This window comes from Lepidochelys kempii, chromosome 7 (assembly GCF_965140265.1).
Source record: "Lepidochelys kempii isolate rLepKem1 chromosome 7, rLepKem1.hap2, whole genome shotgun sequence".
NCBI lineage: Eukaryota > Metazoa > Chordata > Testudines > Cheloniidae > Lepidochelys > Lepidochelys kempii.
The window spans coordinates 103,892,362-103,918,782 of NC_133262.1; the positions used below are offsets into that span (position 1 = coordinate 103,892,362).

The 26,421-nt window shown below is 44.9% G+C and overlaps 1 protein-coding gene across 1 annotated transcript in view; it reads right to left on the reverse strand.

Annotated features, from left to right (window-relative positions):
* FANK1 (fibronectin type III and ankyrin repeat domains 1) overlaps positions 1-24,767 on the reverse strand; it is a 60,968-nt gene extending 36,201 nt beyond the window's left edge. Inside the window, exon 1 of the mRNA XM_073354069.1 lies at positions 24,584-24,767. Coding sequence (XP_073210170.1) covers positions 24,584-24,599 — 16 coding nt within the window. The 5' untranslated portion in view covers positions 24,600-24,767. The remainder of the gene's footprint in view (positions 1-24,583) is intronic.
* Between the last annotated feature and the right edge of the window lie 1,654 nt (positions 24,768-26,421).

The window sequence follows — 26,421 nt, forward strand, 5'->3', positions numbered from 1 at the left end:
CAAATTTGGACGTGGCATCCAGTTCACAAAATCCTATTTCAATAACAGAGCTTGCTGGCTTGCAAAGCACATCTGCAAGGAGAAAATCAAGTAAACCTTTCTTCCCATTATATCTAGCCTTTTGAACTCCTTTTCTTTAGGCGCAGATTTATATCTTCCCTGTCTTGCTTGCTCATTTGCCACTGTCACAACCAGGGAATTTGGAGCTGGATGAGAGAAGAAAAAAAAAGGACTCAAAACCCTGCACTGGCACATAGTATGCTTTGCTGTGGGCTTTAACAAAGCTGGGGTATCCCATACAGATTTAGCAAGTTCTAGTATTCCTTCATTTATAGGAAAAGCAACTTCCCCAGGAGCCAATAGCTGGAACATATCCACCAGTTTATGGATCTTCTCCCATAGAAACTCAGCCTGAATACTTCAGGCTGATGCCATGTGCCAGAACAGAAAGTATCACCAGTTGTGGTTTCTTTAGGACTGTGTGTCATTGTTTATGCTTCTGTAAGTTAGAAATTTAACACTAAAAAAAATGAACTTATTTTGTGTAGTTTAAAAAAAAACACTCTAAAAATGGTAACTCACAGTTAGTGGTATAACATATGTTCACTTTTGTCGGTGCTGTCTAAATATCCATTAATACAATTTATGGACTACACAGGCCATATCATCCACATATTAGAAGTACAGTAGAAATACACATGGGGAAAAACAGGGTGGATTATTTTCCCCCCACAAAAAAAAATATATATATGGTTTCAGTGTAGTAAGGCAGTTGGTTACAATGCTCAGGCCAAACACAAGATTAGGGGATACAAAAATCCAGTGACCTATTGCTTTTCACATTAAATTTCTATTTGTTAATTTTCCAAGAAAAAGGTTTGCATGTCTCATTTTACAGAGCAAAAGCACTTTTAGGCCTTAAAGCTTGTCTTTGCTTATATTTTCCTTTGTTGGAGAATAATTTCCACAGTGTTTGCACTAATTTGTTTATTCGAGCTCTGTACAAACAGTGGAAGGTGATTTAAGAGTTTGGGGTTTACCGAGGCAATGAATCATTTACTGTTTGGTCAATATGTCAGTCTGTAAGAGACTGGTTGTAAATAAATACATTTCATATGAAATATTGATTCAACAGTTTAGGCACATAGCTTTATGAAGCTAGCCCAAAATTAAAATCAATTTTCATTTATATTTTCAATGTTGTGAGATATTCTTGTGGTTATGAAACAATGATCAGAAAATAAGTACCATTTTCTGACAGTCATTCATATGGCACCATAGTAAAGGAATAAAGAATAGGATTCCTTTCTTTATTCGATGAGTAAACATAACTCATTAAGTTCAACAAGAATTACACATACAAATCAAGGGAAGACTACATTATACCCTTGCACTCTTTTTATACAAGCCTTTTTAAATTGTATCAATTAATTAAACTACTTCTCTCAGAATATTTTCACAATCAGTAAATGTTAATTCCAGACTATCTCAGTTTAAAATGATGATATGGTAACTAGAATGCTAGTTTTAATGAAACTATTTGTTTTAAATGAAACAAATGAAACATTTAATGAAACATTTGTTTTAAAATTAATACAGAATAAAAAGAAACCCAGGCTGTAATTAGATATTTTACAAGCCGGTAAAAGTAAGAGGGGTGGGAAGCAAGCAGTTCTTCCCCATATTCACAACTACTATTTCTCTAACCTATCAGCAAATGTTAAGAAAGAAAGGTAGCTAGGCACCTTCATCAAATAGTACAGAATCATAAAGAAGAAGCCATTATTTCTTGCTCAAATAAATTGTTTTGACTAAAACTGAATCTTATACATTTTCACCCTAAGAATCTGGTACAGAAACTTAGAAAAAGTTTGACATTCTGAAAGACAATTTATCTCCTCTCACTTCTTTCAGTAACAATCCCAATCCAGCTATCCATATCCTCTGAACAAAGTAATTCTGCACAAGGTTTAATGTAATAAAAATACTTGATAACACAAAACTCTTTCGCTCTATTCGATGAAACTGTACAAAATGTTGTCTATCAGGGAGCTCAAAGTTAGCATACCAAACATTTTATACTCTATTGTCTTTGAAGAGCTATGCCTATTTTCAAATTACGAACAGTTAAAACATTATTCTTGTTTCAGTCTAGTAGCAACTTGGCATGGAGCAAATACTGGCCATTGATCCTGGGCGTGCCATGTAAAAGTTTCAAATTAGTCCTGTGAAATTACCATTGGCAACTAACAAAAGCAACTTTATTGCTTATTTGCTGCCTAAAAGAACATTATCTGTCAGTATGACAGCAAGTGATACTATAGTTTCACTGGATGGATTTGTTGGAATATTTAAAAAAATCTCAAGCCAAATAAACGGTAATATAATCTAAGTTTTACTGTCCCATCTTTTGAGAAATCTATATTGAATGAGGAGCTCAGCCAGAAACAGGATTTGTAATATGCATGACAAGTACTGATTTGTTAAATGCTTATCACTTCCATGGATAAAGTACAATCTACAATACAGTTATTCTCCATATACTGATTTACTTTGGGCTCATTTAACACCTGATGATATGTTTCTATTTTTATATACATATATATACACACATATAATAAAAATACACAGACATATATATAGTTATGCATATAAATACGTATCTCATCTTCATGAACATTAGATGCGTTGTACAGTAGGTCAGCCAGCCAGAGGCCAGAAAGACCAAACAGCCTTACACAATTAATACAAAACTCAATCTCTTGGTTTAAATTTATTTTTTAGGTCTTTGTGTGTGTGTCACGAATACTACTGCCACAGAAACTTGAAGTAGGATTTTCTAGGCCACAAGCAGAAACTAAACTAGAAACCTACTCCACATAGGAGTTTTCTTAAATCCTCAGATGGAAGTTGCTTTAACAAAAAGTTACTAAATTCTCTCAATTTCCTCAGACACATACTGTGAACGACAAAAAGACAGAAACAACAGACCTTATGAAACACTGTATTTGCTAGGGAGAGCTGTACTAGGAAGCATCAGATCAGCTTTTTAAAAGATATTTTTTAAATCTGTCAGCCAGAATCTAAAGTTACTCACTCTTATAATCCCTTGCTACAAATTCAATTTTGGAGTTTACTTTAACTTCTCTGGAGACAGCTGAAACTCATAAATAACCTAAAATAAAATAGACGTGAGCCTCCCTTTTAGTGTAAATCTTTTTAATTACTTAAACTACTTTAGCAGAATACTCAACGTTTAAGGATTTCCTTGCTTTGCATTATCAGTTATTCCTTCTTTGAATCTGATATCTGAATCAGGAAAGGAAAAATAAGAGGGGGAAAAAAAATCAAGATTAAGGGCTAGACTTTCCTATACTTACTTACTGTGGCAAATTTCTGCCATCCTTACTCAAGCTAATTTCAATGGGACTCTTGCAGAGTATTGTGATACACATTGCAAGTAAGGGAGCCAGAATTTGGCCCTAAAAGAATAAAATCATGAAAAGTGATAAGAATAAAAAAAGATATTCATATGAAGGGTTTAACCTTAAATTCCTATATATACAAACACATACTTATACAGAAAAAATATTTCTAGAACAGAAAACTATTCCCACAGTTTAAAAAAAAAAGTGATGTATTCTGGAATAAAAAGTTCAAAGCTGCAGGTGCTGAAAGCATTGTTGCCCTCTAGAGTAACCGTTTTGACCCAAGAGGAAACAGTTTTGTTCATATACTGAAAAATTTATTTTTGGGGTAAATGTGCTGCTTCAGTTTGCTACTCCTGAGGGAATTCTGCACCTAAAAATTCTGCACACAGTATTTTCAAATTCTGCAAAATTCTGCACATTTTATTTGTCAAAATCACACAATATAATCACACCAGCTTCAATTATTTTTGGTCATTTATTTAGAAAAACCTGTCAGCAAGTATGTCTGTAAGAATACAGACAACAAAAAAGATTCAGGAAATGTCTGACAAATAAATAGATTCCTTACTAGGCATATTAATACAGAACATCCAAGTAATAATTAATTTAAATTACAATACAGAACCGTATTTTCCACACCCCTCAGAAGCACTGCAAAGGCTTGGGGGAGTCAGGAATAACAGAAGAGCTGAGGGAGAGGAAAGTAATTGCTGGGAAGGAGCCTGGGTGTGAAATTGGAGGGTTGTTAGGTATGGGTGGGAAAAGTATGGAACAGGGTTTTTTGGGGGGGTGGGGAGAGATTGTGAGGGAGCTTCCCCCCATGCAGACCTGGCTGATCCCTAGACACTCCCATTCAGTCAAGCACATCTGTTCCTGTCCCCATGTGTCCCTGTACCCCATATGTCTTTGCACCCACTGTCCATGTGTCCCTCCACTCCCACTCAGACACCCACTCCACCCATCCCCATGTAGCCCTGCACCCCCTCCCCATGACTCTGTGCACCCACTCAGCCACCTCCCATTCCTATGTGGCCCTGCACCCCCGCCCGCATCCCCATGTGGCCCTGCACCTGCCTCCCCCATTCATCCCCTGCTCCAGTTTGTCCTTCCCCACTAGCCCTTATGAGCCCGTCTGACCCCCCCACTAGCCCCACGCTGTCTGTCTTCCCATATCCCCTGTCTCCTGACCTGGCCCGACAGATGTTGTGAAAAAGGCAGCCTGTTTCTCTTCCCTAGCTGCTCCTCTGTTCTAGCACCATAGTGCCTTCTAGTGGGCAAAAGGTGGAACTGCAGCAACTTTCCAGCAGAAACTCTTTTCTGCACAAAACATTAAAAATATGCACAGCTCATTAATTATGCACGCACAGTGGCACAGAATTCCCCCGGGGTAGTTTTCCTGTTGCAAGTTTTTTCTGTTTTAAGTCACAGGATGTCTCAACCATAGCACCAAGACCAGCTGGGGGACAACAGTAAAAACTTTTACATCACAGATTGCATTCGGAAATCCAAGGTTGGAATATATTTATTAACATGAAAATTATCAATCAGTTCTATAAGCTTCATCAGACCTGTGAAGTTTCCTGATTGGTTAGGAGACTCCCGTTTGAGGCTGTGTCTACACTTCAGAGGCTCTATTGGCATAGCCACCTAGCGTAGACACAGCCTTCACCAAAAAAATCCATTTGTTTTTCAAGACAAAAGCACTCTTCCATCAACATAGCTGTGCCTACACTGGGGGTTTCATTGGCAGAACTATGTCAGTCAAGGGTGCGCTTTTTTATACCCCTGACCAACATAGCTATGCTGATATAACTTTGCAGCACAAAACAAGCCTTAGCTGTTTTCTGCACAATTGCTGCCTACCTGCTTAAAGCTCCTGATGTGAAGAGGTGAGGAAATACTCCATGCCAGTAGTAGGCAACCTGCAGGCCGCACGCAGCCCATTAGAGCAAGCCGCTGGCAGGCCGCCAGACTGTTTACATTTGCACAGCCGCCTGCAGCTCCCAGCCAGTAACATAGAAATTTCTGTTAGTAAAAGTCAGGCCATACTGCAGCCTTATCACAGTGTTATATTTGCTGCAATTTATTGAAATAAAGAAATGCATATTTACCTATGCAAATTAGGTTACTGGTTCTTTGCATTAAATCTCCAGACTTCTTAAATTTCAGCCATAACAGGTATGCCCCAGAGCCAGTGAGATGCATCTTTTACCACATGAAGAAGGGAAGCAAAGATTTTTAGATTTACAACTCAGCAGATTTATCTATCTGTGTATGTTTTATATAAATATACACAGATACATTTTATAAAAATAAAAAGATCATATAATTATTTTGGATTATCTTCATAGTTAACATGGATATTAAAGCAAGAGATGAGACAAGTCTGGAAGGTCAAGAAAAGACAACATTTAAAAAATGTTTTGCAGCTTTAGACAACAGCTCCAATCACCATGGATTTGTTGTGGACATCTATTTACAACCAAGGCATAAATAACTAAATTAAAGAATGTCATCTTAAAAGGACGAGAGTCTTTCTAAATACATTAGAGTTTTTGTTCAGTTAGAGTTTAAGCTTATTTTCTATACTGTCTTCCAAGACTCAGACGACACTGACAACTCTCCTTTAATTTCATTCATTATGCCCACATACTAGGGATTGCTGATTTCCTGTGCTTCCTAAGAGATGTCCTTAAAAAATAGGCTCTCTTAAAGGAGCTGTCTGGGATACTGTTTTAACATGGTGACAAAATTTCCAAGCTGCCAACATCTGATACAGTGCCTGAAAACCTCTTCTCCACATTTTCCATACTCTGTTTCTCACAGGTAATCTCTGGTCTCACACACAGAGCTGGTCACCACTGAGTTCTTCACTCGAGGAAGTAGTAGGAAAATACAGGCGCTAATTCCTATTTTATGGTATTGAGTTTCTTTGGCTACCAATCTAATTAACTAGGATCTTTATTTAGATTACTATCCAAAAAGAACTCAGAAATACAACTACTTACTGAAACTTTTAAAATTCCCCATCACACTTAATAAGATGTGTTTGTAGAAAATTTCCCATCGCCCAAATGCAAAAAAAAAAAAAAAAGGATTCTCCCTTCATAGGAATATACACTCTCTACAGTTATGCTACAATTAGGAACTGCTACATTTTCCTGAAAAGAGTCAGGCACTTCTCCTGAAAAGTTAAGCTAAGTTTCAATGTCTCAAAATGGAGAACTAGTCTGAAATATATGTATATACACACACAACCCAATGTTTTCCATTTAATGAACAATAAGATTTGCTTTCACTAATTCTCAACAGGTTGTCTCATATCTGTGGCTACACTCAGGCTTATTTTACTTTTTTGTGGGTGAAAAATATTTTCCCCCTTGCACTGGCTCTGATGCATTGGCTGGTGTGTTAAGGGGTAAACCAAAGCTCCACCCCCCCTGCCCACCTACACAGAATGGGGAATAACAGCCCAGAAATGGCTGTTCTCATTCCTGTGCAGGCTCCAGCAATGTGGATACCCCACACAGGGAAGCAAGGTGGTTCCATGCACACAACCCAACTCCCTCTGTGTATGCACAAATGAGGGCTCACAAGTGAGCCCTTAGGCCCAGGTCTTTGGCACCTAAATAGTTTTGAGGATCTGGGCCCTAGTGCTAGAAGTTTTTTGCTTAATAGAAATTCCTCCATTGCAATTAGCATTCAATTTCTTTTCCTTTTCTTTTCTTAAAGGGCCTTTAAAATGCATCTTTTAAACAAAATCTCCTTACTATGTTACCAATACACTAGCTTATTGACATTTAGAACATTTTAAAATCCATCCACTTTTCACTTTGCTGTATATTATTTCCTGTATTTCTCTCAATTTAGGCAATGAAAATAAATTAAGTAATTTTCAATTTTGTTTCAGTTTAAACTTTCAAGTTTTCAATGCTTGGGCTGCAAATACTGCTGGGAAAATATTAATTTAGAACAACTGTTTTCACAGGAATATTGTAATTTCACATATGTGACTGATCCACGCTCCCCGCTAATGGCTGAATCAAGACTGAAGATGAGCTGGGTCACAAGGAATATCCTTTCTCCCAAGCACCGAATAATAGCAGAGCAGCTGTAACCTGTAAATTTAAGCCACATCCCTCCACAGGGATGCAGAAGAAGAGAAAAAGACCAGAGAATCCGCACAGTGACAGCCCACAAACCCCTCTGCACAAAAAAAAAGGAAGCACATGCAGAGTTGGGGGAGGGGTAGTCTAACATAAGAGGGCCTCACTTTGTACAATGGAGCCACAACTGTTGCATTTCAAACCCTTCAATGAAAAGGAAGCATATGCTCCTTTAACAATACAAAACAGCAGATAAACAACAGATCAAGAGCATAATATTTACTAGATTTTACACAATATTTACTTTCTTTCATTAACTGATTGTTAACATAGTTAGTTCTAGAAGTGAATTATATTTTCCAGGAAACAATTGGAACTGCTTTTTGCACTACATTCACATCTCCCACTGTTCCCATCACACCATAACTATTTGCATTTGCTTCAGGAATTGCCATTTTCTGGCTTGTTTTTTTCCTTCCCAAATTCAGACTATGGCAGTGAGAGTTATTATCTAATTCTGGATGCACAATTAAGTCATCTTGCAAACAGTTCACTAATCACGCTAATACTAAAATCACTGCTGATGAAGCTGAAGTAGATGAAGATTCTAACAAGAAAGAATGACAAGGAGGAGCACATGCAGTTTAGGAAAACTATAAAAATACTGCATTACAGATCATGGAAGATTTTTCCCACCCAAAACAAATTAGTTTAGTAATTTTATTCCTAACATTTATATAAACATATTTAAACTTGACGATCCGGCAATAATTAGTTTGGCTATCCCCTTCCAGGACTTCAGACTAGGATCTTGTGGGACATTTCCAAGGTTTATTTCTATCATTAAAACTTGTAAACACAAATCACTTGTAGTAAAAATAAAGCCTTGATTCTCCATTGTGTCCAAGCACTTCCATGTGGAGAAGTGGGTTGTAAGGGAGCTGGCCACGTCTCCTTGATGCTTATTCACCAGGCTGCAGTGCAAATTAAAGCTGCCGAGGGACAACTTTAACGTATGCCACTGACATACACGAGTGGAGAAAATCAGGCATAGTCCATGCTTGTCCATGCTCCCTTCACCTCATTTCTCTCCCTCATTACACTAACTTGGGTTCCTGCACAGGAAGAAACAGAGCTGCCTCCACCAGCTTTACACTAGCATAGATTCCTTTTACATATTGGGTGTTCTCATGTAAGAATGTCCAGCTACTTTAGGTTCACCATGTGCCACATAAACAGCACCATGCTGGGTTTTTTTTTTTAAATTTGCATTGTCACTCTATTTGCAATCTGAAAAAAATGCCTTAAAATCAGTGCTGACGCACAACGAATTTTCTTTGTATTGATTAGGCAGATCCTGTTGATAATGACAGTTTAAATCCCAGTTACCTACAGAAGGAGCTCAGAATAAATACCTTCAGATGATTCCCCAAGGTCTGCAAGTTTAAATGTGGTCTGTACAATCTCAGTATCATTCCAGTTGCCTCAGGTCAATAGAATATCATAGGAAATAAGTCCATGCTGAGATATTGTCTATCACGACTGTAACAATTTATGGCTACTGTGTCCATTAGTCACATAGAGAAGCAAAGCATTTACTCAACCTCTGCCAATATTAACCATAACACAACATTTGCACTTGTTACTAAAAATCAGTATGTACAAGGAAAACTGTCCTTTAAATTAAGAAGAAAAAAAATCACGTTTTTCACAGATAACACACAGCTTCCCTGAATTTTTTACAGTTTAAATCCACTGAATAATGAGCACAAAGGAAAATATGGCAAATCAGGTTAGACATATTACTTACTCATTCGTGTACAACTCTGAATTGGCTCCTTGATTCCATATCCAAGGACCCAAAACAAATTAGAAATAATATTCTTCAAATATTGTTGCTCCAATCTCATTACAAATCAGAAGTTCCTTTGTCCCTATACCTGTTCTGTAAATATACAGGGAATTTCAGTTTCCCATACTGTCAATCCAGCACCTCTCTCAAACAAAAGTTATAGCTAATATAAATAAATCTGAAAAGGGCTAAATTTGAAAATGTAAGACCTTAGAAAGCTATCTTCATAAACTGAAAAGTTATTAGAATCTAACTGAATCACAAAAAAAACCAATAGCAGGTCAATTTTTCATTAATTGTTTTCAGATATTGATAATAAAAATACTATTGACGTAATGTTCAAATATTTTGGGAGTAATTCCCATTTTATAAAAGGGTATTTATCTAGTTATATATTGCTCCTCATTAAGCAGGCAAGGCATACATTACAGTTGCTTGGCCCGGACTGCAGGAGACAGAGCCTTAGGAGGGCTTTATTCTTGCTACCTTAGGGAAGTTTGCTAACAAGTTAATCTCTTTTTTTGCACAAAAAATGTCCACACTAATAATGCATCATGTTATTTACAGACTCATTTACAATTAGCAGCAGCCATGACAAGCAAACAATTAAAAAAATAAATACCAAAAGCACAGTCAAAAACAAAGCAAACACACAAGTCGTTTTTGTAGAAGCTGTGGGAGGATTATGATTTGCTGTGACCTTAAACATCTGAAGTGACTTCCAGCATAATTCACAATGGGGAATCACCACAAAAATCTAGGACATACTTTAGTTACAAAATTACAGGCAACATTTAAACAAGAACAATAAAATGTGTGTGTATTTTATTATCACCACTGTATGAACTCTGTTCATCTGAAAAGATACACAAGCTTTTGTGTTGTAGAACTCTCTTGAAGTTACTAATTCGGCTTGAGGCATACTAGCTATTTTCAGCCAAGCACAAGACAAAGGCATCTTTAACATTGTTCCTGCTCCGTGTCACACATGGCCAGAGCAGATTGGTGAGGCTGTGAAGCTGTTTGCCAAATCTAACTTTCCACTGACTTTTCCATCCAGGATGAACCAGAGATAACATGTATACCATCACTACACTATTATTTATCAGCTCAGGTTTTCAGCTGACACCATAACATTTCAATGGTATATCTGACTTCTAGGAGAGATGAGATCTTTCTTATATTCATCTCAAATCACTGCACAATGTATAGGCCACATCCTGTGGTATTTCAATGGGACCGCTGCCAAAGTAGAAAGAGAGAGAGAGATTTGAAATGTCATTTCACTCAACACTATAGCCCTGATCCTGCAAAGACTTATTCATGTATTTAATTCTAGGCATTGGAGTACTTCCATTGACTTCAATAATAAACCAGTGGGGCTACCCACATGCTCAAGAGCAAGAATATGCATAAGTCTTCACAGGATTGAGGACACAGTTTATCCTAGACATCATATTGTGCAACTGGTTCTACACATTATACATTGCTAGTGCCCTGATTAGCTGTCAGACTTTGCACAATTTGTGTGTATTTTTTAACGATTTAGTTAACAAAGGTTATGCCTAAAAGGAATAGAAAACTAAATATGCGGAATTGATGGATCAGCCTGATTTGAATACTATTTCTAATTATTTCATGGTATTGTACAATATGTTAAATTTTTAAAAACTTATAGCATACTCAGATTAATCAACTTCCTGTTACAGTACTGTGCTTGTAAAAAAACATTTGCAATCACCTAAACAGGCCAAAGATACTATATTTACTTCGTACTCTGGAGCCATGTAAATTAAAGCTTTGTTAAATAAGAAAAAATACATTTTCATTTTAAAACAACTGTTCTTTAATATATACCAGATTTGATTATTTTAATAACATTACAAATGTTTACTAACATATACTATGAAATGGTTCCATACATTGAGGTCTGTTTTAACAGTCTCCTAAAGGAAGTGGAAACCGTCCCATTTCTGGAGTCTTTCAGATTTATAATGGGAAAAAAAAGCATTTGCTAATATATCAGAGAGTACAATTCTAACCACCTTGGGGATGTCAGAATGACAAAATTACCAAATAGGTATTTTCCATTTTTAATATCTAAAATTTCTAGGTAGTGGTTGATGTTTCTCTAACAGAGGTGAACAGAACTATATAAAGAATGAAAAAGTGTACACTCAAGAACACTATTATTAAAAGCCAAGAATATTATTTTATTATTTAACATTTACACTGCAGTAGCACCTAAAAGCAACTACCAGATTTGACCCCCTAGATTATAATAAATTATCTTCTTAACCAAAAATTCTACTAAATATAACTATACTTCTGCAAAACTTTTAGCCATAAATTTTCTATAGACATTTTAATTACACTTTCTGGGTGAAAACTTGGCTTATTTGAAACGGTAAAACTCCCATTGACTTCAACGGGGCCAAGATTTCACTCTGTTTTTGTTATTAATTAGAAATTTCAATTTGAGAAGATAGCCATTTCTTTATACTGAATATCATCTACACAAATTGTTAAAAATTTAAAACAAAGAGGGCCTGACTCTGCACATCACTGCCTAATATGCTGACCAATATAGTCTCATTGTTTCCTTGTACTCTCCCGTCTGCCTATATCTTATATGCCCTGTTTTATACTTGGATTGTAAATTCCTTGGGGCAGGAATTGTCTTTTTGTTCTGTGTTTGTGCCTAGCACAATGGGATCTCACTCCACAACTGGGCTCCTATGCAGTATAATCATACAAATAATAATCAACTTCTCTAAAAGTTCGGTGTGGATAAGGCCACAAGGGTGAAATCCTGGCCACACTAATGTCAATAGCAAAGATCTCACTGACTTCAGTGGGGCCATGATTTAAGTCCAAGGGTTCGTCTTCACTACCCGCCGGCTCAGCCGAGAGTGATAGATCTATTGGGGATCGATTTATCGTGTCTCATCTAGACATGATAAATCGATCCCCGAATCAACGCCTGTACTCCACCTCAGCAGGAGGAGTAAGCGGAGTCGACGGGGGAGCCACCGCGGTCGACTTGCCGCTGTGAGGACAGTCAGGTAACTCGAACTAAGATACTTTGACTTCAGTTACACGAATAGCATAGCGGAAGTTGCATATCTTAGTTCGAACCCTCCCCTAGTGTAGCCCAGGCCCAAGTGTTCAAAAATTAATCCAAAATGGTGGCTGTAGTAAAGGTGGGATTTTCTGGGTTCCAACAGGCTACCACATCATTAAAGTAATACCATTGTAAAGAAATACAACACTGTCCAAATGTAGTTGAAAGTCAGTATACTAGAACATTGTCCCAAGATAACAGTCTCCTGCTGCCAAAGCAAAACTAAGACTTCTTTTCAAAGCATAAGACATTGACCACATTCAGTTACAGTAACTGTGATTAAAGGAAACCAACCATGACAATTTCAGCTGCAGTCAAATCACAAGGGAAATAGTGCCAAACAAAAAAGGACTAACTGGTGAGAGAAAATATTTTACTTGTGTGCTTCCCAGAAGATTACAAACAATAAAGAGAAAAACATTTTAAAAGCAATTAAATAATTTGACTTTTTTTTCAAATATCTGATTGCAGGGTAGGTTAATTTAATAGAAAGCAATTTAAATCAGTTGTTTGAATCCAAATTTAAAATACCTGCTTTAAAGCATTTTAATCATTTTTTTCTTTTCTAAACTATTTTAGAGCACAGGGTTCATCCCCCATGGTACCCCGCCCCCGCACGCGCGCACACACACACACACTATCTAGTAACTTTACACAAAACCAATGAAGCCTGAATATTTTTGTATTAGTTGAAAATAAATTATTTTTCATCTCTTGATACATAAAACTAAGAGATAAATCAAATAACCATCACATGTATATACCTTTCATTCTGGAAGATCCAAAACTTTACTAGCCATTTACAAACTTTATAAAGCAGTGGTCTCCAACCTTTTTACGCCCAAGATCACTTTCTGAATTTAAGGGAAACCCAGGACCTACCCCGCCCCTTCCCCAAGGCCCTGCCCCTTCCCCAAAGCCCCACCCTGCTCACTCCATGCCCACCCCCTGTTGCTCGCTCTCCCGCACCCTCACTCACTTTCACTGGGCTGGGGCAGAGGGTTGGGGTTCAGGACAGGGTACAGGCTCTGGGCTAGGGCAGACGGGTTTGCAGTGTGGGAGGGGGTTCCTGCTGAGCCTGGGACAGGGGGTTGGGGTGCAGGCTCCTGTCAGGAGACACTTACATCGGGTGGCTCCTGGTTGGCGGCACAGCAGGACTAAGGCAGGCTCACTGCCTGCCCCGGCCCCACACCACTCCCAGAAGGGGCCAAAGTGCCCCTGCGGCGCCTGGGGGGGCACGTAGCGCCACGCATTTCCCCTCCCTGCAAGCACTGCCCCCACAGCTCCCATTGTCCACAGTTCCCAGTTTCCAGCCAATGGGAGCTGCGGTGGCCATGCTTGCAGGCAGGAGCAGCACGCAGAGACCCATACCCTCCCCCGCCCTCCTGAGCCACTGGGGCGTGCTCGCCGCTTCCGGGAGGGGCATGGGTCTGGAGCAAGCATGGAGCCTGCCTTAGCTGCTACCCCACTGCACTGCCAGAGATCACAATCAACCGGAAGAGTCTCCTGGATCGACCGGTTGGTGACCACTGTTATAGAGATTACTCAACCCCTATTCAGAAAGAATAGACACCTATGGAGAGGAATGTGGCACCTATTCTACATGAGCAACACTGGGATTTGATTTTGCTGGATGAGACATGAAAAATAATCTCTTCAATTAACACTAGATGGAGAGGTTGGAATACCCCTATTGAAATTTGGTCATTAAAACAGGAAGTTCTATACAGATTGATGTTTCTTACCTGACAAATTTCCTTTCCACTAACAGTGTCTCCCACAATTCTGATACATATGGGCTATTTCCCTCCTGTCTGCAGTTTCCAGAAGCAGTTCAAAGCAGCCCAGTGCTAGCCTACCCCACTCTGCTATCAGATGTTTCATTCCAAGCTGTGTAAAAAAACTCACAGAATAGGATTAACAACAATACCTTCAGTACCAACCAATAAACTATGTACAGTATGCTTGTAGGCCCATAGCCTATCAAAATGGAATACTGTCCCTCGGCTAGGAAGCCATGCAGAGAGGGTAGAATTGTGGGAGAGACTGCTATCAGAAAGGAAATCATCATCAGGTAAGAAATTTACCATTCTGCAGCACAGCGTGGGAAGTAGCAGGCAGTGAACAGAAGTAAGGAGGAATAAGAAAAACAAAATAAGAAGGAAAGACACACACACCCAAAATGGTAATGCTATTACCGGGCCACCACCTGCAGCAACTTCCTGCTAAATGAGGCCTTGGCAGAGGACTGAATGTCCATTCTATAGTAGCTAATAAAGGTGTTAACTGATTACCATGTTGTAGATTTCTGTGGTAGTAGCACAAGCTCTTTCCACCCCACAAAGTCACCATAAATAAATGTAGAGGGGTTTTATACCACATGAAATAGGAGCACCTGACACCTTGCATACCTCGATGATGCACAGTTTGATCCATCTAGCTAGTGATAGCTTGGATACTCTGCGTGCTTGGCACTTCAAATGAAAAGAGACAAACAAGGAGCCTGACCTTCTTGTCAATTTGGTGTGTTTGATATAAATCTTTAGTGCTCTTCAAATTTCGAAAGCATGCTACAGCTTTTCTGTTGAGTGCTGATGCTCTGGACAGAATGAATGTAAAGTGATCTCCTGTAAGGCATGGAAAGATGATTTCACCTTAGACAAACAATTCTGGGATTCTTAGCAGCACCTGGTCATCATGGAACACACAGCGGGGTTCTGCATGTACAAAGCTGCCAGTTCAGAAACTCATCTAGCAGATGAATGAATACAAGAAAACAGGTTTGGATGAATACATAGAATGGAGATACTGTACTGATGTCAAAAGAAAAGGAGTACTTGTGGCACCTTAGAGACTAACAAATTTATTTAAGCATAAGCTTTTGTGAGCTACAGCTCACTTCATCGGATGCATTTCAGTGGCTCAAAAGGGTGTATAGTTAGGGTTTTTAACACCCATGGTAAGTCCCACTTAAGTGCCACAAGATTAGGCAGTCTGACTGTTCTGGTTCCTTGACAGAGGACCCTCAGGTATCCAGATTCCTCCAGGCGAGCTTCAACACTAAAGGCCTACCTCTCCATTTGGAGAACTTGGTGTCAAGAACACAACAAAAATTCCAAGAAACCTGGACATTCCAGATATTCTGGACTTTCATCAGAAAGGTGTAGACAAGGGACTTCAGTCTTGTACTAGCAGCAGGTACCAGCTATAAATAGCATCCTATTTGCAGGCTCTTCTGAGTAAAGGAGAGTTCCAGTCACTTTGTGGGACAGTCCTAGTGCAGTTAACATTTCTGTCAATAGCCAGGCTGTCGGTTGTAGACAGTCTGAGTCCAGATGGAGGAACGGCCCTTGTAAAGGATGTCTGGACTCACTGATAGCTGCAAAGGTGGTTCCAATTTCAGTTCTATCAGATTGGAGAACCATGGTCTCCTTGTCCCTCGGGGGACTAGCACTGTCACCTTTGCGTCTTCTCGCCTGATCTGCTGCATGACCTTTCCTAGACTCAGAAAGGGTCGGAATGCATATGGCCATTTTGTGCCCCAGAACATCTGTTCCCAGGAATTTCAGGAGTTTCTTTGGTGAAGGACTTCAGCCACATTTTGTTCTTGCAACTGGAAACAGGTCAACTGCTGGGAAGTCAAACTTTAGAGTGAAGACTTTCTGCTTCAGGCACCATTCTGAGTTGTTCACTATGTATCTGCTAAGCCAGTCTTTTGGTTGAGCTCTCCTTTTATGTGCATTATGTGCATTTTATGCGCATCTCTTCCCATTCCATTATCTCTTCCACATCTGCATGTAGAATTACCCTCCTTCTTACCCCTTGGTTGTTGATATACATCACAGTGGCTGAGTTGTCTCACTGAACCAGAACACATTCTCCCTCTAGGTAGCTCTGGAACCTTTGTTCAGATAACTTGACAGCTCTGACCTCCAATAGGTTGATGCTCAGACTCCTTTCCTTGGATTTCCAGGTGCCTTGCACATTCCTGTGCCCAAGATGCGCTCCCCATCCCATTAGGCTGGCATCAACTGTGAGTACCTGTGGGTCTAACAGGCATATGGGAAGACCCTTGCAGACATTTTATGTGTTTGTCCATCATGTTAGAGAGTTCAGAACCAGTACCTGATCCTGCAAGTGTTCTGGGGAACGGTTCCATACTTTCAGGAGACAGGCCCGAAGGCACCTGATATGGGACCTCACCCATGGGGTGAGTCCTATAGACAAAACCAGGAGGCTCAGTAGAAATAGACTTGAGCTAGGGTCAGCCTCGCATACTTTACCAACATGGATATTAGGTTCTGGATCTTGTGGAATATATCCAGTGATGCGTAGACCATTGCAACACATGTGACTATTTCCACTACCACATGAACTGTCTTTGTTAAGGGAGTCAAAGAGCTCTTCTTGGTGTTTATCACAAATCTGTGTGCTTGAAGCAGATCCAGCATCCTGACTGTGGCACGGTGTGACACTGCCTGGGTCAGAGCGCTGATGAAGATGTCATCAGGAAGAGATACACATCCGAGTCTGGCTGATATTGCCACCAGAAACTTGGTAAAGACCTTGAGGGCCAACAAAAAATGTTTGGCACTGATAGTGGACCATGCCTATCAATGCAAGGACTGGCTGACTGAGAACAGGCAGGGCACAATTCACCCTCTGAAGAGCCTGTAAAAGCTGTTTCATAGATAGAGCACCACTTGGATTCATGTTGGTGTTTCTGCAACAGCTCTTCCGGAGGTAAGAGGGCTGTGGGGGTAGCAAAAGCGTCTGGTAGGTAGGCACTGCAGTGCTGAGTCCATACCCCACTACCTGATACCCAATCCAAGACAGGGAGAAGAAATAAAGGCAGCTCACTACTGTCAAACATACACACAAAATAGTTTAAATAGTAAGATGGAAAAGAAAAGTCAGGAGCAAAGTGAACTGCCACTTTGCTGCTGCAAAGGCAGAAGGTCTGGCAACAAGCCGCAAAGGGGATAAGATTAGCACAGGCTGTGCTACAACTTTGAACTGCCTCTGGAAACTGCAGACAGGAATGGAGTAGCCCATGTGTATCAGAATTGTGGAGAGACACTGAACTGCAGAAATTATTACAACTCTGGCACCCAATCATCATTCACTTTTCACATCCACAATAATTATTGCAAAGTTGTATATTTGCTGCTAAAATCCTAAAGAAAACTAAAGTAGTGATTTAATAGAGCTGTTTGTCAACTACTTAGACACACTGTTTGTTAAAGTGGCAAATGTTTTTTGTTTGCAGTAACCTCTTCTGCAGCTGTAGAGAGAATATTTTCTTCATTTGGACTATATAACTCTAATTTGAAAAACCAATGAGAAGTCAGTATAACTCCATCGCCTCTACCACCTTTCTTAACTCTGACTTCCAATTTGTTTGCACTGTCTGTAACTGTAGTGTCAACTTTGCCTTTCAAGCTCTGTGGATGAAATCCTGGCTCCATTGATATTAATGGCTAAATGCCCATTGACTTCAACAGGGTCAGAATTCCATATTTCATTTCCTCCAACAACTCCTGGGTCTGCAAATCTAACATAACCTCTCTGTACCACTATCCATGTAGACAAGTGCCTCACTGCCACCTCTGTTGAAATCCTCATCTATGCTACACTCCTCCCTCTGACTGTTGCCAGTCCCTTCTATATTTTCTTGCCTCCCTCGACGGCCCCCTCCCCCAGCAATTCCTAGCAACACAAATTCCAGCATGAGAGAAACACTTCTTCCTACAAGTGAGAAGACAGAAGCATGATCACATCACCCCACACAATTCAACTGGCTCCCCATTTATTTCAGGATCCTTTTCAAAACTGGCACCTCCTTCTTTAAGCTTGGGCTTTATTCAGCTGAGCTCACAGATCTGGTGTCTGTCCGCTCATTTACCATTAGCCTTCTCACTATCCCATTAGACTTTCTGGTCCCCACCCAACCTTCTCATCTGCAGCTTCTTCCATCTGGTACAGATTGTACTAACACTGTCTAACTGACTCTCCATCTAATTTCAAATCTCAACCGAAAGTGTATCTTTTCTCCCTTGCCTACAGGGTACTTCAATTTCTCTCTTGTCCTGCTGTTGGTTAATCTCTGTGGTTGGGTTAACACGTTAACACTCCAAAATGTTTGGGAATCAGTATGTATGAATGACTACATAAAAACTCAGTTATATTATTGACTACGGAACAGAAAAAGGAGGTCTTGTGTTTTCTAACAAACAGAACAAGCAACAGATTTATCAGGGGCGCACTTCACCTTTCTACCATCAATTATCTCAACGTGTGGACAGTTAGACAGGACTAACAGGCATTCTACAGTCCGACTTTGAAATTCTACTCAACCAAGACAAAAATATTTGTGATGGCCAAATCTTCATCACAGTGGTAAACGGTGGGCAAACACATTTGGTGCCTGGACAGCCAATTTGCATGTTGCTGCTATATGGCTGCCACAGTGCAAGTTATAGGTGGCTTATTTAATAAATCAGACAACCGACACATGTTATGAACACTATTGTGATGGTATAGATATACAACAAAGAAGATCAGTCAACACTTTGAATTGTTTTTTTAAATCATGTAAATTATTAAAATTCCGTATACTAGTGACCTTTTGAAACAGGTGGATAGCAGCATTCTTTCCGCTAATATATCTAAAATACATTCTAAGAAGAGCAATATTCTAATAGAAATATTTTATTAATTAACAAAACAATGTGGAAAATTACATACTTGAAATTATAGTTTTTGTATATTGCTATACAACTTACATAGTGGAAATGCAGTTTGTGCCTCACCATTCAAACCGACACATAGTTACAACATATGCTTATGTAGTTATAACATACATGGAGTGAAATCCTCGCTTCACTGCAAAACTCCCATTGGCAAAGCTCCCACTGACCTTAAAGGGGCAGGATTTCACTCATAATATTTATATGCTGTTTGCAGACCAAATATCAGGCCAAAACTCCACCATTTTCACAAAATTGCAACAAAGAAAAAGATTAAAACGAGAGAGAAAAATATTACAATGTCCTTTTTCAGACTATACAGTAACAATGCTCCACAAATAATTTAAATGTTTTTTTAAACTTGAGAGGCTCCACTCACAGAACCCAAAGTCTTCACCTATGATCAAGTACATTCTTTTTACAAGTATGAATTATTATTTCTGTCCCTGTTCTATGTAGAAAAATAAACAAGAAGATTTTTAGCTCCCTGGAATGCATGAATCCAATGTCGCTGAAAGGCTCTGAACTGGGGGTTTACTATAGGATTTACACCAACCTGTCACCAGGCTCCATTTTGAATTCTCTGGCTCATTTAAGCATTGAAAGATAGACCTCCAGTGACTGAGGCCTCTTTAAAGAGTTTCAATGCCAATGTTCCTTCTCTCACTTCTTTTACACACACAAACACACCGTCCTCACATCCCCAGTGCCCTCTGCCACCCCACTACCTCACCCCCCACCAGCACCCTTTTCTCTCTCAGGGGTCACATCCCCAGTGCAAACTGCCATCCCACTACTTCAACCACCGCCAGCACCCTCCTCTCTCCACCAGAGTCACATCCCCAGTATCTCCTGCCATACCACTACTCCATCCCTTTCTACAACTCCCCTCCTCTCTCCAGGGTCAATCCTCAGCAGCCCCTGCCATCCCACTACTTCATCCCTGACAGCCCCCTCCACCTCTCTCCAAATCACTCTCCAGCACCCCCTACCACCCCACTACTTCACCCCCTGACAGTCCCTGCACCCTCCTGGGCCATTCCCCAGCACCCTTGCAAGCCCCCCCATCCTCTCTCCAGGATCACATCCCCAGGACCCCTGCCATCCCACTACTTCAATCACAGCCAGCACCCACCTCTCTCTGCCAGGGTCAGATCCCCAGTACCTTCTGCCATCCCACTACTCCACCCCCTTGCTACCACCCCCTTCCTCTCTCCAGGGTCACTCCCCAGCACCCCCTGCCATCTCACTACTTCACCTCTGCCAGACCCCTCCCGGTCCCTCACAGCACCCTGTTACCCCATTATTTCACCTCTGCCAGCCCCCCCGCCGGTAACTCCCCAGTGCCCTGAGCCATCCCCCTACTTTACCTCTACGAGCCTCCCTGTCACTCCCCAGCGCCCCCAGCCACCCCACCACTTCACCTCTGCCAGCCCCCCAACCCCATCACTCCCCAGCGCCCCCAGCCACCCCACCACTTCACCTCTGCCAGCCCCCAAACCCATCACTCCCCAGTGCCCCCAGCCACCCCACCACTTCACCTCTGCCAGCCCCCAAACCCATCACTCCCCAGCGCCCCCAGCCACCCCACCACTTCACCTCTGCCAGCCCCCCAACCCCATCACTCCCCAGCGCCCCCAGCCACCCCACCACTTCACCTCTGCCAGCCCCCAAACCCATCACTCCCCAGTGCCCCCAGCCACCCCACCACTTCACCTCTGCCAGCCCCCAAACCCATCACTCCCCAGCGCCCCCAGCCACCCCACCACTTCACCTCTGCCAGCCCCCCAACCCCATCACTCCCCAGCCACCCCACCACTTCACCTCTGCCAGCCCCCAACCCCATCACTCCCCAGCGCCCCCAGCCACCCCACCTCTGCCAGCCCCCCAACCCCGTCACTCCCCAGCCACCCCACCACTTCACCTCTGCCAGCCCCCAACCCCATCACTCCCCAGCCACCCCACCACTTCACCTCTGCCAGCCCCCCAACCCCATCACTCCCCAGCCACCCCACCACTTCACCTCTGCCAGCCCCCAACCCCATCACTCCCCAGCCACCCCACCACTTCACCTCTGCCAGCCCCCCAACCCCATCACTCCCCAGCCACCCCACCACTTCACCTCTGCCAGCCCCCAAACCCATCACTCCCCAGTGCCCCCAGCCACCCCACCACTTCACCTCTGCCAGCCCCCAACCCCATCACTCCCCAGCCACCCCACCACTTCACCTCTGCCAGCCCCCAACCCCATCACTCCCCAGCCACCCCACCACTTCACCTCTGCCAGCCCCCAAACCCATCACTCCCCAGTGCCCCCAGCCACCCCACCACTTCACCTCTGCCAGCCCCCAACCCCATCACTCCCCAGCCACCCCACCACTTCACCTCTGCCAGCCCCCAACCCCATCACTCCCCAGCGCCCCCAGCCACCCCACCTCTGCCAGCCCCCCAACCCCGTCACTCCCCAGCCACCCCACCACTTCACCTCTGCCAGCCCCCAACCCCATCACTCCCCAGCCACCCCACCACTTCACCTCTGCCAGCCCCCAACCCCATCACTCCTCAGCCACCCCACCACTTCACCTCTGCCAGCCCCCAACCCCATCACTCCCCAGCCACCCCACCACTTCACCTCTGCCAGCCCCCAAACCCATCACTCCCCAGCGCCCCCAGCCACCCCACCACTTCACCTCTGCCAGCCCCCCAACCGCATCACTCCCTAGCGCCCCCAGCCACCCCACCACTTCACCTCTGACAGCCCCCAAACCCATCACTCCCCAGTGCCCCCAGCCACCCCACCTCTGCCAGCCCCCAACCCCATCACTCCCCAGCCACCCCACCACTTCACCTCTGCCAGCCCCCAACCCCATCACTCCCCAGCCACCCCACCACTTCACCTCTGCCAGCCCCCAACCCCATCACTCCCCAGCGCCCCCAGCCACCCCAACACTTCACCTCTGCCAGCCCCCAACCCCATCACTCCCCAGCGCCCCCAGCCACCCCACCACTTCACCTCTGACAGCCCCCAACCCCATCACTCCCCAGCGCCCCCAGCCACCCCACTACTTCACCTCTGACAGCCCCCAAACCCATCACTCCCCAGCGCCCCCAGCCACCCCACCTCTGCCAGCCCCCAACCCCATCACTCCCCAGCCACCCCACCACTTCACCTCTGCCAGCCCCCAACCCCATCACTCCTCAGCCACCCCACCACTTCACCTCTGCCAGCCCCCCAACCCCATCACTCCCCAGCCACCCCACCACTTCACCTCTGCCAGCCCCCAACCCCATCACTCCCCAGCGCCCCCAGCCACACCAACACTTCACCTCTGCCAGCCCCCAACCCCATCACTCCCAGCGCCCCCAGCCACCCCACCACTTCACCTCTGCCAGCCCCCAAACCCATCACTCCCCAGCACCCCCAGCCACCCCACCTCTGCCAGCCCCGCACCCCCATCACTCCCCAGCCACCCCACCACTTCACCTCTGCCAGCCCCCAACCCCATCACTCCCCAGCGCCCCCAGCCACCCCACCACTTCACCTCTGACAGCCCCCAAACCCATCACTCCCCAGCCACCCCACCACTTCACCTCTGCCAGCCCCCAAACCCATCACTCCCCAGCGCCCCCAGCCACCCCACCACTTCACCTCTGACAGCCCCCAAACCCATCACTCCCCAGTGCCCCCAGACACCCCAACACTTCACCTCTGCCAGCCCCCAACCCCATCACTCCTCAGCCACCCCACCACTTCACCTCTGCCAGCCCCCCAACCCCATCACTCCCCAGCGCCCCCAGCCACCCCACCACTTCACCTCTGCCAGCCCCCCAACCCATCACTCCCCAGCCACCCCACCACTTCACCTCTGCCAGCCCCCAACCCCATCACTCCCCAGCGCCCCCAGCCACCCCACCTCTGCCAGCCCCCAAACCCATCACTCCCCAGCACCCCCAGCCACCCCACCTCTGCCAGCCCCCCAACCCCATCACTCCCCAGCCACCCCACCACTTCACCTCTGCCAGCCCCCAACCCCATCACTCCCCAGCCACCCCACCACTTCACCTCTGCCAGCCCCCAACCCCATCACTCCCAGCCACCCCACCACTTCACCTCTGCCAGCCCCCCCGCTCAGGTCACTCCCCAGCGCCCCCAGCCACCCCACCACTTCACCTCTGCCAGCCCCCCAACCGCATCACTCCCCAGCGCCCCCAGCCACCCCACCACTTCACCTCTGACAGCCCCCAAACCCATCACTCCCCAGCGCCCCCAGCCACCCCACCTCTGCCAGCCCCCAACCCCATCACTCCTCAGCCACCCCACCACTTCACCTCTGCCAGCCCCCAACCCCATCACTCCCCAGCCACCCCACCACTTCACCTCTGCCAGCCCCCAACCCCATCACTCCCCAGCGCCCCCAGCCACCCCACCTCTGCCAGCCCCCAAACCCATCACTCCCCAGCACCCCCAGCCACCCCACCTCTGCCAGCCCCCCAACCCCATCACTCCCCAGCCACCCCACCACTTCACCTCTGCCAGCCCCCAACCCCATCACTCCCCAGCGCCCCCAGCCACCCCACCTCTGCCAGCCCCCAAACCCATCACTCCCCAGCGCCCCCAGCCACCCCACCACTTCACCTCTGACAGCCCCGAAACCCATCACTCCCCAGTGCCCCCAGCCACCCCACCTCTGCCAGCCCCCAAACCCCATCACTCCCCAGCCACCCCACCACTTCACCTCTGCCAGCCCCCAACCCCATCACTCCCCAGCCACCCCACCACTTCACCTCTGCCAGCCCCCAACCCCATCACTCCCCAGCGCCCCCAGCCACCCCACCACTTCACCTCTGCCAGCCCCCAACCCCATCACTCCCCAGCGCCCCCAGCCACCCCACCACTTCACCTCTGCCAGCCCCCAACCCCATCACTCCCCAGCGCCCCCAGCCACCCCACCTCTGCCAGCCCCCAAACCCATCACTCCCCAGCACCCCCAGCCACCCCACCTCTGCCAGCCCCCCAACCCCATCACTCCCCAGCCACCCCACCACTTCACCTCTGCCAGCCCCCAACCCCATCACTCCCCAGCGCCCCCAGCCACCCCACCTCTGCCAGCCCCCAAACCCATCACTCCCCAGCACCCCCAGCCACCCCACCTCTGCCAGCCCCCCAACCCCATCACTCCCAGCCACCCCACCACTTCACCTCTGCCAGCCCCCCGCTCAGGTCACTCCCCAGCGCCCCCAGGCACTCCACCACTTGCCCGCCCCCCGCGCCCCCTCTTCCACGGCTGTTGTCCCGGCTCTTCCTCTCCAAGCTCGCTCACCCTTGCTCGACTCCATGGCGGGCGGCGGCTGCCCTAGGATCTCTTACGCCGCCTCTGTTCACTTCTGGGCGGAGCGCGGCGTCCCGTCTCCACGGCAACGCTGAGGCGGGGCTGGTCGGCCCACAGCTAAGCGGAGACAGGCCCAGAGGGCTCCTCACACATCGATGGGGCGCGGCAGCGCGCCTGCTCCAAGAGAGAGAGCGAAAAGCTTTCGAACTACGGGTATCCCTCCGCCCGCTACTTCTAGAACCGAACTTCCTGGCCGGCTGACCCACCCAGTGTATGTCCATGCGCCAGGCGCCTCCAAAGAGCCATCACCCACAATAGGGTTCTGTCGTAGGTCCCCATCAACCAGCAGTGCCCCAGCCCCCTGACCCGCACACCTCATCGGGCCCCTTTACCCACCCTGAATGTGTTTGCTAATGGTCTCAAGGCTCCTGCCCAGCCCTGTATCCCTCCACTCCTCCTTGATGAAGGGTTACATACTAGCTATGGGCCCTTTGGGTCCAGTGGTTAACACCTGTTGGGTGCAGGTTCTCAGTGACTCTGAGAGGAGGTGGCTACAGGGTGTGAGTTGCTCCCTATGGAAGGATTCGCTGTCCCTAATGGAGAGGGGTCTTTATGTTCCTGGGAAAGGCTAAGAGTTCCTGTTTCCCCTGGTGAGTAGGAGGGGGAAGTGCTGATGTCATAAAGATGTTTCTCTGTAACCCATAAGGCACACCTGGAGGCTACATGGATTTTTCCCTCCTACTGTTAGGTCTGCAGATGCTTTCTCAGGGTCTTCACTCTGGATAAGTGTCCCTTCTGGGGTTTACCAGGATTTATAGACTGCTGAAATTGCATACTTCCTTTTTCAGAACGCTATGGACTTGTCTGCACTAAAAAGTTTTGACACTTCAGTTATACCATCGTGCCTAGTTTATACAAGTATAAATTAATAGTCTGCTACAAACTATACCCCTATAGTGTGGATGCATTTATACCGGTATAGAAGTGCTTATACCAGTATAGCTTATTCCAGTTCAAGAAGTGAAATAAGTTAAACCAGTATAACCGTGTCCACAGAAGAGCTTATGCTGGTATAACTGTATTGTTAAAACATCAGCCCCCCAAACCTAAATAGTTATACAAGGACAACTTTACTAACATAGAGCAGGCCTAATTCAGGGCATCAGGGTCCAACTGCAGCTGTCCCACCTTCACTGTTTCAGTCTTGAGTTGATCTTAACTCCCACTGTTGTTTCTCAGTCAGATAGTTTTTCCATGTGGATCTTCTAGAATATTTTCCAAAATGGGCCTAAAACTCATATTACTGCTAACTGAACACCTGGGGACAGGTGCTAGTACATCACATCACTGCATGTAGTCTCATTTTGAGACCTGTTTTATTTAACATATATGTACATAAACATACCAAAACATATACACATAGGGCATACTAATAAATATGTTATACAACACACTGTTTGATCTTCCTGTTTCAGTGATTCTCAAATCACTGGTATATCGTATAATACTATAACGATGCTGCCTTTGGTGGGACACTTCTGAGAGTACCAATTCAGGACAAATTGCTTAGAGCAGGGCAATTACAGCCCAAGGCTGGGGTCCTTTGCACACCAAACCAGCCAAACAGAGAGGACTTTGGTTTTACCCCACTGGCCAACCAATAAATCATACAAGCAATTCCCTTAGACACTCCAGTTTCCCAGTATCACCACCAGCGCCACTCAGTATATGGATGAATGATTATGAAAACCAATATCCCAGTAAAAGAAAAAGAGGCTCTCCTGATCCCAAAGAGCCAAGCCCCAGATCCAGGTCAATATACAAGTCAG